General features: G+C 42.8%; 1 protein-coding gene across 3 annotated transcripts in view; it reads left to right on the plus strand.

Moving 5' to 3' along the window:
• The window catches only part of ENOX1 (ecto-NOX disulfide-thiol exchanger 1), a 504,797-nt gene that overhangs the window by 379,033 nt on the left and 112,381 nt on the right, over window positions 1-13,383 (plus strand). For all 3 annotated transcript variants that reach the window (XM_038386734.2, XM_038386735.2, XM_043504538.1), the window contains one exon: window positions 6,035-6,247. In XM_038386734.2, the coding sequence (XP_038242662.1) occupies window positions 6,035-6,247 (213 nt within the window). The remainder of the gene's footprint in view (window positions 1-6,034; window positions 6,248-13,383) is intronic.

The following is a 13,383-nucleotide window of genomic DNA, read 5'->3' on the forward strand; positions in this document are numbered from 1 at the left end:
AACTGCAAGAAAATATTTCAATATATGGTACATTTTAATGGAACGATTATATAAAGAAACATGCCTAAGAGCACGTATTTAAACAGTGCTCTGTATTTTTGTTGCTGTACCTCTGAGGTGATACTTGTGAACAGAATTAGTTTCTGTCTAAAGGAATGACTTTAAAAAGACTGCAATCCAAACTCTGTTTAAATTAGATTCTCTTGTTTTTGTTTTCTCTGGTAGAGAAAACCTTCTACTAAATAAGAATTTACATCAGGTATTGAAAGGTGGTTCTCCAAGTGAACTGGGAATTGCTCAGAAAGAGTTGCACTGTGTTCTGGATGAAGAAAATTAATTAAATTAGAGTTGCAATTTGTCAGTAACTGGGTAGTGGAATCATGGATTTAAAAAGTTAGGAATGAAGATGAAATTAGGAATTTTTGAACCTGTACAGAAAACCTGTTATTAACTAATGTAGTTCTGCTGTGAATTTACTACCCTCTAACATTTATTAAATTATTAGAAAAATATATCTCCTAATTATACAAATAGTAAAGTTTCTGATGTTTAATACTGAACATATTTTATTACAGGTTTCAGAGTAGCAGCCGTGTTAGTCTGTATTCGCAAAAAGAAAAGGAGTACCCGTGGCACCTTAGAGACTAACAAATTTATTAGAGCATAAGCTTTCGTGAGCTACAGCTCACTTCATCGGATGCATTTGGTGGAAAAAGCAGAGGAGAGATTTATATACACACACACACACAGAGAACATGAAACAATGGGTTTATCATACACACTGTAAGGAGAGTGATCACTTAAGATAAGCCATCACCAGCAGCGGGGGGGGAAAGGAGGAAAACCTTTCATGGTGACAAGCAAGGTAGGCTAATTCCAGCAGTTAACAAGAATATCAGAGGAACAGTGGGGGGTGGGGTGGGAGGGAGAAATACCATGGGGAAATAGTTTTACTTTGTGTAATGACTCATCCATTCCCAGTCTCTATTCAAGCCTAAGTTAATTGTATCCAGTTTGCAAATTAATTCCAATTCAGCAGTCTCTCGTTGGAGTCTGTTTTTGAAGCTTTTTTGTTGAAGTATAGCCACTCTTAGGTCTGTGATCGAGTGACCAGAGAGATTGAAGTGTTCTCCAACTGGTTTTTGAATGTTATAATTCTTGACGTCTGATTTGTGTCCATTCATTCTTTTACGTAGAGACTGTCCAGTTTGGCCAATGTACATGGCAGAGGGGCATTGCTGGCACATGATGGCATATATCACATTGGTAGATGCGCAGGTGAACGAGCCTCTGATAGTGTGGCTGATGTGATTAGGCCCTCTGATGGTGTCCCCTGAATAGATATGTGGACAGAGTTGGCAACGGGCTTTGTTGCAAGGATAGGTTCCTGGGTTAGTGGTTCTGTTGTGTGGTGTGTGGTTGCTGGTGAGTATTTGCTTCAGATTGGGGGGCTGTCTGTAAGCAAGGACTGGTCTGTCTCCCAAGATCTGTGAGAGCGATGGGTCGTCCTTCAGGATAGGTTGTAGATCCTTGATGATGCGTTGGAGAGGTTTTAGTTGGGGGCTGAAGGTGATGGCTAGTGGCGTTCTGTTGTTTTCTTTGTTGGGCCTGTCCTGTAGTAGGTGACTTCTGGGTACTCTTCTGGCTCTGTCAATCTGTTTCTTCACTTCAGCAGGTGGGTATTGTAGTTGTAGGAATGCATGATAGAGATCTTGTAGGTGTTTGTCTCTGTCTGAGGGGTTGGAGCAAATGCGGTTATATCGTAGCGCTTGGCTGTAGACAATGGATCGAGTGGTATGATCTGGATGAAAGCTAGAGGCATGTAGGTAGGAATAGCGGTCAGTAGGTTTCCGATATAGGGTGGTGTTTATGTGACCATCGCTTATTAGCACCGTAGTGTCCAGGAAGTGGATCTCTTGTGTGGACTGGTCCAGGCTGAGGTTGATGGTGGGATGGAAATTGTTGAAATCATGGTGGAATTCCTCAAGAGCTTCTTTTCCATGGGTCCAGATGATGAAGATGTCATCAATGTAGCGCAAGTAGAGTAGGGGCATTAGGGGACGAGAGCTGAGGAAGCGTTGTTCTAAGCCATAAAAATGTTGGCATACTGTGGGGCCATGCGGGTACCCATCGCAGTGCCGCTGATTTGAAGGTATACATTGTCACCAAATGTGAAATAGTTATGGGTCAGGACAAAGTCACAAAGTTCTGCCACCAGGTTAGCCGTGACAGTATCAGGGATACTGTTCCTGATGGCTTGTAGCCCATCTTTGTGTGGAATGTTGGTGTAGAGGGCTTCTACATCCATAGTGGCTAGGATGGTGTTTTTAGGAAGATCACCAATGGACTGTAGTTTCCTCAGGAAGTCAGTGGTGTCTCGAAGATAGCTGGGAGTGCTGGTAACGAAGGGCCTGAGGAGGGAGTCTACATAGCCAGACAATCCTGCTGTCAGGGTGCCAATGCCTGAGATGATGGGGCATCCAGGATTTCCATGTTTATGGATCTTGGGTAGCAGATAGAATACCCCAGGTCGGGGCTCCAGGGGTGTGTCTGTGCGGATTTGTTCTTGTGCTTTTTCAGGGAGTTTCTTGAGCAAATGCTGTAGTTTCTTTTGGTAACTCTCAGTGGGATCAGAGGGTAATGGCTTGTAGAAAGTGGTGTTGGAGAGCTGCCTAGTAGCCTCTTGTTCATACTCCGACCTATTCATGATGACGACAGCACCTCCTTTGTCAACCTTTTTGATTATGATGTCAGAGTTGTTTCTGAGGCTGTGAATGGCACTGTGTTCTGCATGACTGAGGTTATGGGGTAAGCGATGCTGCTTTTCCACAATTTCAGCTCGTGCACGTCGGCGGAAGCAGTCTATGTAGAAATCCAGGCTGCTGTTTCGACCTTCAGGAGGAGTCCACCCAGAATCCTTCTTTTTGTAGTGTTGGCAGGAAGGTCTCTGTGGGTTAATATGTTGGTCAGAGGTGTGTTGGAAATATTCCTTGAGTCTGAGATGTCGAAAATAGGATTCTAGGTCACCACAGAACTGTATCATGTTCGTGGGGGTGGAGGGGCAAAAGGAAAGGCCCCGAGATAGGACAGATTCTTCTGCTGGGCTAAGAGTATAGTTGGATAGATTAACAATATTGCTGGGTGGGTTACGGGAACCATTGTTGTGGCCCCTTGTGGCATATAGTAGTTTAGATAGCTTAGTGTCCTTTTTCTTTTGTAGAGAAGCAAAGTGTGTTTTGTAAATGGCTTGTCTAGTTTTTGTAAAGTCCAGCCACAAGGAAGTTTGTGTGGAAGGTTGGTTCTTTATGAGAGTATTCAGTTTTGAGAGCTCATTCTTAATCTTTCCCTGTTTGCTGTAGAGGATGTTGATCAGGTGGTTCCGCAGTTTCTTTGAGAGTGTGTGGCACAAGCTGTCAGCATAGTCTGTGTGGTATGTAGATTGTAATGGATTTTTTACCTTCAGTCCTTTCGGTATTACATAATACCGCTTCTGTGCACCATTTCTCTTAATTTTTCTGTCTGTTTTCTTAACCTAACTAGGATAAGATTATTGTAAATGCTATTTTAATATAGGGTCTCACCTGAATGCTAAATTATGAGGGGTAAGATCTGCTGATATCTACAAGGAAAAAAGAGAAGAATCTATTCAATTCAATATACCTTATGTTCAACATCAGCTGAATTTCCAGAGTTAACAAGCTAGTATTGTCCACATAATCACCTAGCTTCATGATATTCCTTTCTTGTGTAATTGGATTTTAAGACTATGCATGCAAACAGAAATGATTACAGGCTATTCTCTATTGACTATATCGTAATTTCAATAAACACTCTGCTGTAGGGGCGAAATCGTTGTTCTGTTGAAGTCACCAGCAAAACTCCCATTGATTTCAATAGGATAAGGATTTCATCATAGCTCTGAGGTCCTCAGCCCAGTGGTTTCTGAGCTGAATTGAGGCTATCTCAGAATTCTATGAAGAGCTCTTTTAAGGTCTACATGTCTGGTGAGCTTCACTCATGAGAGTGAACTAAGTGCTGGCAGGTACATGTATGTGTATCACAGGTAGAACCGGTAGGTGGCCCCTGCATGCAAAAATGGGACAGAGAAAGAGGAGACCCCCATTTCTTTTCCTCTCAATAGCCACAAAATAAGTGAAAGAGAATGAGGATATGGTCCTATGTGGACCCAAAGTCACAACACACACACAACACAATGCAAATATCAAACATTCTGATGCTTTTATTTTGTGGATTTCTGAGAGTCTCTCAAATGCAAGAAGTCTATCCAGCTGGTAGAGGTTAAATCCAGCTGTTGTAGGTGACAGCATGGTTCAATGAATGGGAGGCTGAACTAAGAGTCCAGAGACCTGGGGTCTATTTTTAAATCTGCCACCGACCTGCTGCATGACTGCAGACGACTCACTGCACCTCTCTGGGTCTTAGGTCCCCATCTTCTTTGTATTGTGATTTGTGATCTAGAATAAACAGTCCTGTATAACATATAATTATTATTACTTATTTTATTATTTCTTATGATAGATTGTGTTATCTTACAAAACAATTTAAAAAATTGCCAGATCTCTTTACATCATTGGCTGGTTTTAATATTTTCACATATTCATTTCAAATGGCATTGGGCAAAACCTCTGCTTCCTTCCCCCCAGAACAGTAGACATTTATGCAGCAGGGAAGACATACTAATCATTTAAAATATACAAAGAAGTAAACACCAAGTATCGGGATGAATTATTCAGTAAATGGACAAAATCAGAAAAAAAATCACATGTAGGCTGAATTGTAAGGAAGTTTTATTTCACAGTTTACTGGACCTCACTATAAGACTCTCTTGAGGAAGAGGTGGAAGAATCATCCCAGGAGATCTTCATTAAAAAAAGTATTAGATGAAGTACTAGAAAATATACTGTAGGCCGAAATTTTGCACAGGAAGAATTAGTGAGCAAGATGGCCTAGTAGATATTTTCCAACTCTAATTTGCATCCCAATTCTTCTGCTTTTACTGATGGTGAGTAGCACTCTTGCTAGTCTCCTTGAAGCCCCTGAGAAGCCTTTCATGAGTAAATTACTAATTTTAAGTAATGATGACAGATTCAGGCCCTTTATCATTATAATACTTGGCTTGGTCTGGTTTGGTTGTTGAGGTTCTATTTTATACAATCTCACAAAAACATAAGAATGACCATACTGGGTCAGATCAATGGTCCATCTACCCCAGTATCCTGTCTTCTGACAGTAGCCAGGGCCAGATGTTTCAAAGGGAATGAAAAGAGCAGGGCCACTATCAAGTGATCCATCCTCTGTCCTCCAAACTCAGCATCTGACAATCAGAGGATCTAAATGTGTAGTGTACTTACAATGCTTCTCCATTCTCTGTTTCTTGATGATCATAAAGTGCCGTCAGTATCCAGTAATAGGTGCAAGTAGAGGAACTAAGTGTAGGGGGGGTCTGTGTCACTGAAAGATTTTGAGTGGATATATTGATCTGCAGATCTAGGCCCTGTGTTTTGACAAGACCCGCAGAATGCAGAATTTTTATTGTAGACGAATGTATTATTTATTTGCTCACCTCGAGGTCTTTGGGAATATGTACAAACCTTTAAATACACAATACTAAAGGCCAATCAATATGGCCACAAAATGTAGGTGCTCCCTGATGTAACTGAAACATCATGCTAGCCTCCCACATTAAATCCCTTACAGAGTTTAAGGCATCTAGCACCTCACACACACACCCTTCCCATTTCTTTAGTGCATGTAAAAATTAGGCCACGTTTTTTTTTCAAGGAAGAGAACTACTATAATCACTACAAGACAGGCTTTGGATGACAATTTATGGAGCTTCATATGATAGCATCAGCTCCCCAGATCTGGTGGATCAATAGACCAAAAAGTGTAACCCAATGTGATACAGTGTAAGTACAATTGATGAGTATTTTAATGTGGCGTAGCACAGAAATTGTATCCTTCCTGGGATATTTATATCTGTAATTTAAAACCTGTGGTTTGACTGTTCTAGATGACAACAAATTTTCAGAGGCCATCACAGTGCTGCTTACCTGGATTGAGCGAGGTGAGGTGAATCGTCGCTCTGCAAATCAATTCTATTCAATGGTGCAGTCAGCAAATAGTCATGTTCGCCGACTTATGAATGAGAAAGCCACCCATGAGCAAGAAATGGAACAAGCCAAGGAGAGTTTTAAAAATGCCTTAACAGGGATCCTCACTCAATGTAAGTAACTCTTTTTGTCAAGTGTTGTTGTTATGATTGTGGTAGTGGTGGTGTGTTTTGTGTGTTCGGGGGTAAGTAGTTATGATAAAGTCACATTCTACTTCATATCCTATTTCATACGCTATAGCAATTTGGAGGAACAAGGACCATTCCTAAGAGCTTATTTCTCAAGGTGAGCAAAGTTTCAGTAGTTTTTCCATTAATAGACTGAGACATACCGTAGGATCCATAATGTTTCAGGAAACTGACCAGACAAAAGTATCCATAATTTGGAACAGAGAAAGATCATGCTTTACCTGGAGTGCAATGATCTCTTATCTGTGAGTTGTAGAGTTAAGGAATTCTAGTTATCTTTGATACCTACAAAGATCAGAGAACAATCAGAGTATACTTTTGGATTGAGGTTAGGTAAAAATAAGTTATAGAAATGAACACCTTTCGGGGGTTTATAAATAGTGTGCCAAGGTCACCCCACAACAAAAGAACTCTCTGCACTGCTCCGTTGATATTCTGCCAGCATTTATTTGGCAGGTAAAGTGCCTAAAATATTTAGTGCTGGCAATTTTTCCCTGTACAGAAATATAATCCATCAACTCACCTTAATGGGGTTCCCTCCTAAAACAATAATTAGGATAATTGCCTAGGGCCATTTAAAACAATTGTACTTCATTTATGCAGGATTTTAATATGTATAATGCGTCCCCATAATCTTTGTTTTTGATTAATTCCATCTGTACCCAATCCACATGGAAAAAGGCTAGATTCCAATTACCCCAAGTTCCTCAAATAATGGATCTAATTATAATCACAAAGAAGCATCCTGCTTAAGCGTACAAGACAAAAACAATTAAGAAAATTTTTCAGTCTCAGACCAATATGCTTGTTGCACTTTTGTGTCTTAATTATGTCTTTGTTGTGTACATCTACATTAACTATATGTACCATAAACACTGTGGGATCATGCTAAAAGATAGAGTTATTATCTGAGGACGTGTGCAGTGCGTGAGTTTTCAAGATCAGTTAATACCCATGGTAGTTTGGATAGGCAGGTCATATTACATCTCAGTGACTGAGAAATAATATGTGAGGAAAAGGAAAGTGAGCACCGCCATGGCCATGTTGTTCTGGTCACACCAGGTTTCCAAAACTTACATGTACAACAGCCGGTTCTAGTATTCAAAAATGTCTTCTTCTGCAGGGTTAAAAAATCACTTATTGTCAGCAGTCTGCACCTTAGTTAATTCCATCTAAATAATCCTGTTCATCATCAACTATTGTGGAACATCTGTCACTGGAAAATTGAGAGCCTTGTAGTCGCAGGCTATGTCTACACTACAAACTTTGGTCGATGCAAATTATGTCGGCATAAAGCCCCCACAATTAGTATATCACTTGTGTGCATATATATTTGGCTCCTTGTGTTGGCAGTGCATGCACTCACCAGCAGCGCTTATATCAAGGCACAGTGCAGTGCACCATAGCTAGGTATCCCAGTGTGCAAGGGGAAGTTTTGGCTATGCATGGTGGCGCAGAAACAGGTCGTAAAGGGGTGGCTGAGAGCAAGGAGTCAACTTCTCAGTGTGCAACTGTCTCCATCCCAAAATATCATCTATATCCCATAATTTCTTTGCCTCTTTTCAAAATCCCCAAAACCCATGCAGCCCTCCTTGCTCTCCACCATCTCTGACAGAAGCATGGAGCCTGCACAGCTCTGCACTATTGTTATGAGCGTTGCAAGCACAGAACACATGATCCTCTGGTTGTTGGAGGACAGATTGCTGTGGGACATAACAAGAACCAGCTCAAGGTTGGTGATGGTGGAGCAGCTGCAGATGGTGAAGTGTCACTTACGGTCCCGAGAAATGAGCACTGACTGGTGGGATCACATCGTAATGCAGGCTTGAGATGATGAGCAGTGGTTGCAGAACTTTCAGATGCACAAGGACACATTCCTGGATCTGTGTGCTGAGCTTGCCCCAACTCTCCAGCTCAGGGACAACAAAATTAGAGCTGCACTGACAGTGAAGAAGTGACTCATGATCGCACTGTGGAATCTTGCAAAGCCAGATTGCTGCCAGTCAGTGGGGAATCATTTTGGAAAATTCACTGTAGGAGCTCTCATCAAGTGTGCAGGGCCATTAATCGCCTCATGTTATGCAGGAGTCAGAGTAGCAGCCATGTTAGTCCGTATCCGCAAAAAGAAAAGGAGGACTTGTGGCACCTTAGAGACTAACAAATTTATTTGAGCATAAGCTTTCATGAGCTACAGCTCACTTCATCGGATGCATTCAGTGGAAAATACAGTGGGGAGATTTATATATATAGAAAACATGAAACAATCGGTGTTATCATGCACACTGTAACAAGAGTGATCACTTAAGGTGAGCTATTACCAGCTGGAGAACGGGGGGGAGGGGGGAAATCTTTTGTAGTGATAATCAAGGTGGGCCATTTCCAGCAGTTGACAAGAATGTCTGAGGAACAGTGGAGGGTGGGGGGAGAATAAACATGGGGAAATAGTTTTACTTTGTGTAATGACCCATCCACTCCCAGTCTTTTTCAAGCCTAAGTTAATTGTATCCAGTTTGCAAATTAATTCCAATTCAGCAGTCTCTCGTTGGAGTCTGTTTTTGAAGTTTTTTTATTGAAGAATTGCAACCTTTAGGTCTGTAATCGAGTGACCAAAGAGATTGAAGTGTTCTCCGACTGGTTTTTGAATGTTACACTTCTTGACGTCTGATTTGTGTCCATTTATTCTTTTATGTAGAGACTGTAGGAGACTTCTGGGTACTCTTCTGGCTCTGTCAATCTGTTTCTTCACTTCAGTAGCTCTGAAACAGATTGACAGAGCCCGAAGAGTACCAAGAAGTCACCTACCACAGGACAGGCCCAACAAAGAAAATAACAGAACACCACTAGCCATCACCGTCAGCCCCCAACTAAAATCTCTCCAACGCAACATCAAGAATCTACACCCTATTCTGAAGGACAACCCATCACTCTCACAGATCTTGGGAGACAGGCCGGTCCTTGCTTACAGACAGCCCCCCAACCTGAAGCAAATACTCACCAGCAACCACACACCACACAACAGAACCACTAATCCAGGAACCTATCCTTGCAACAAAGCCCATTGCCAACTGTGTCCACATATCTATTCAGAGGACACCATCATAGGGCCTAATCACATCAGCACACTATCAAAGGCTCGTTCACCTGCATATCTACCAATATGATATATGCCATCATGTGCCAGCAATGCCCCTCTGCCAGGTACATTGGTCAGACTGGACAATCTTTATGTAAAAGAATAAATGGACACAAATTAGACGTCAAGAATTATAACATTCAAAAACCAATCAGAGAATACTTCAATCTCTCTGGTCACTCAATTACAGACTAAGAGTGGCTATTCTTCAACAAAAAAGCTTCAAAAACAGACTCCAATGAGCGACTGCTGATTTGGAATTAATTTGCAAACTGGATACAATTAACTTAGGCTTGAATAAAGACTGGGAGTGGATGGGTCATTACACAAAGTAAAACTATTTCCCCATATTTATTCCCCCCACACACACATACCCGCTGTTCCTCAGACATTCTTGTCAACTGCTGGAAATGGCCCACCTTGATTATCACTACAAAAGAGTATTTCCCTTTCCCTCCCCCCTCCCCCCCCCCGCTCTCCTGCTGGTAATAGCTTATCTTAAGTGATCACTCTTGTTACAGTGTGTATGGTAACATCCATTGTTTCATGTTCTCTATGTATATGAATCTCTCCACTGTATTTTCCACTGAATGCATCGGATGAAGTGAGCTGTAGCTCACGAAAGCTTATGCTCAAATAAATTTGTTAGTCTCTAAGGTGCCACAAGTACTCCTTTTCTTTATGCAGGAGTGTGACTCTCAGCAATGTGTAGGACATAGTGGCTGGATTTGCAGCAGCATGATTCATGAACTGCATTGGAGCAACAGATGCCTTGCCTTTCCCTATTTTGGCAGACCACCATGCCACAGCATGACATCAACAGAAAGGGCTAATTTTGTATGGTTATGCAAACATTGGTGGATCACTGGGGATGCATCACTGTGGGCTGGTCAGGGAAGGTGTATGACACAGTGCTGTTCAGAAAGCTACAAGTAGGGACTTTCTTTGCTGACTGGTGGATTACCAGTGGTGATGTTGAAATGCCAATAGTGATCCTGGGGGACCCAGCCTACCCGCAGTTCCCCTGAAGCTATACACTGGCCACCTCGGCAGCACCAAGTAAAGATTGAACTAGCAGCTCAGCAGGTGCAGAATGACTGTTGAATGTGCTTTTGGTAGATTGAAGGGACATTGACGTTGACGTCATGAGATTGGATCTCAGTGAGAAAAAAATCCCACTGTTATAGCTGTCTGCTGTGTCCTGCGTAATATCTGTGAACAAAAGAGGGATAAAATTTCCACTGGGGTCGAGTGCAGAGGTGGAGCAGCTGTCTGCTGAGTTGGAACAGCCAGATACAAGTGCTATTAAAAGAGCTTAACGCAGAGCTACATGGCTCAGGGAGACTTTGAAGGAGCAGTTTAACAGTGAGCCACAGTAATGCATTGTGGTGTACTGTGCTCTACCTGGATCTGCTATTTTTGGCCAGTTAGGAAATGCGTGGTGCTTGGTGCACATGGATGAATGTAACAGTGTCAATGCACCGATTCATTTTGTTTGTTATCGATCCTATGAGTTGTGTCACACTGTACAGTAACCAGTAAGTGGGTGCTCTCAGAACCGCTAGGCATTCTGCCGCATATGTTGTGAACTAATAAAGATGAATTATGTTCCAAACAATAGAATTTTATTTGTAACAAAATCAGTGAAAAGAAAAATCCATGCAATTTTAAATGAAATACACTGAAAACTTAATAAATTAATAGAACAGAACTTTACAAGGGGAAAGAACATTCATGTACATTTTAGCTACATACACCAACTGTGGCTTTCACAGGTCAGTGTATGTAAAGCTTTGGTGGTCTTTAATATCCCCTCAGGTGGAGCAGTAGTGGTAGTGCAGCAGCCCCTAATGACACGAGGAATGTCTTGTGGGAGGTGTAGGGAAGTGCTGCAATTGAGTTCTCCATGGACTGCAGAGGGTGGCAAGCCCAGGATTGTTGAATCTGTAGGTCCACAAGAGTCTGCAGCATCTGTGTTTGCTGTCTGAGAAGCCTCATTGCGTCCTGGTGCATCTCCCTTTTCTTTCTCTTGCTGGGACTCCTGGGCCTCTCTCGTCTTCACTCTTTCCTTCTCTAGGCTGTTTGCAATGTTCACCTTCCAGGCCCTAGGTTCGGGGTCTGATGCTGCGCTGGCTTGCAGGATTTCATTGAACATGTCATCCCGAGTCCTCTTCTTTCTCTTTCCTATCCAACTCAGGCGTTCTAGAGGTGTGGAGGGGGAACCCCTCGAGGTCGCAATGGCAGCAACTGCAGATAAAACACACAGAGGTACCATCGTCAGTATAGTCACAACAGAAAGCAAAAGATTCAGAACTCCCCTTCCCTTCCTCCCCTAATGTTTTCAACAATACATTCTCAGTGACTATTTTGCTTGGGATTACTGGTGCACGGCACCACTCACAACACCAGCCACAGTGAGTATGGCTCCTGAGGGTAACACAGAGAGAGCACAGCTACTGCTGGCATCCCAAAGCCACCCAGACCTATATGCTGCTATCCTATGTACTGCAGTGGTGCCTGCCGAAGTTATCGCTGACTGGCACGGGAAAGTGCCCTACTGTGAAGGAAGAAATAAGACTTCTGTCCGTAGAAAGCTTTGGGAGAGGATTGCAGAGTGCCTCCATGAAAGTTTCATCGAGATCTCTCAGGAGCAATGAAAAGCAGATAGCAACTCTACCTCTCTTCATGGTATCTTACCTCTTCTAGTACAAGTAAATTAATGAAAACTCGTTAGCTGCATCCTGTTAAGTTAGGGGTGTCATCACTGTAGTGAGAAATACATTTACACTCTTATCTGATGATCCTTCCCCTTCATTGGGCTCTACTGCCAGGACTGACTGGACTGTGGTGGAGTCCCAAACAAGTCCTGGCTTGTGGCATAGCTGGGCACACAGTCACGTGTCTCTCACCCTCCTCCACCTCCTTCTCATCCTCACTGTTCAAGCCAGGGGTCTGTGGCTTGGGCTCCTCAGAGGTCTGCAGGTGGTGGTGGGGTCTCCGCCAAATATGGCAAGCAGCTCTTTGTAAAAGCAACAAGTCTGAGGCTTGGCACTGGATCAACTGTTGGCCTCCCTGGCCTTGTGGTATGCCTGCTGCAGTTCCTTCACTTTCATGCGGCACTGCTGCTGGTCCCTGTTGTACCCCTTCTCCTGCATCCCCTGTAAAATCTGCTCATAGATGTCAACGTTTCTATGGCTGGTCCATAGCTGTGCCTGCACAGCCTCTTCTCCCCACAGGCCCAGGAGATCCAATAACTCCTGTCTACTCCAAGCCAGAGCACATCTGGAGCATGTAGCTGGCATGGTCAGCTTGGCAGTTGCACATAATAATGGAGAAAAGTAGGTGTACTCGCCATGCTGGACAATCAGGAAAAGACATTTCAGAAATTCACGGGGCCGCTGGGCAGTGGAGTTCACAACTGTGACCAGAGTGGTCAGTGTTGGGCACTGTGACATCTGCTGGAGGACTGTTAGGGTTGACATAGGTAATGCAGGTTTCAGAGTAGCAGCCGTGTTAGTCTGTATTCACAAAAAGAAAAGGAGTACTTGTGGCACCTTAGAGACTAACAAATTTATTAGAGCATAAGCTTTCGTGAGCTACAGCTCACTTCATCGGATGCATTTGGTGGAAAAAACAGAGGAGAGATTTATATACACACACACAGAGAACATGAAACAATGGGTTTATCATACACACTGTAAGGAGAGTGATCACTTAAGATAAGCCATCACCAACAGCAGGGGGGGGAAAGGAGGAAAACCTTTCATGGTGACAAGCAGGTAGGCTAATTCCAGCAGTTAACAAGAATATCAGAGGAACAGTGGGGGGTGGGGTGGGAGGGAGAAATATCATGGGGAAATAGTTTTACTTTGTGTAATGACTCATCCATTCCCAGTCTCTATTCAAGCCTAAGTTAATTGTATCCAGT

This window comes from Dermochelys coriacea, chromosome 1, assembly GCF_009764565.3.
Source record: "Dermochelys coriacea isolate rDerCor1 chromosome 1, rDerCor1.pri.v4, whole genome shotgun sequence".
NCBI classification, from domain to species: Eukaryota; Metazoa; Chordata; order Testudines; family Dermochelyidae; genus Dermochelys; species Dermochelys coriacea.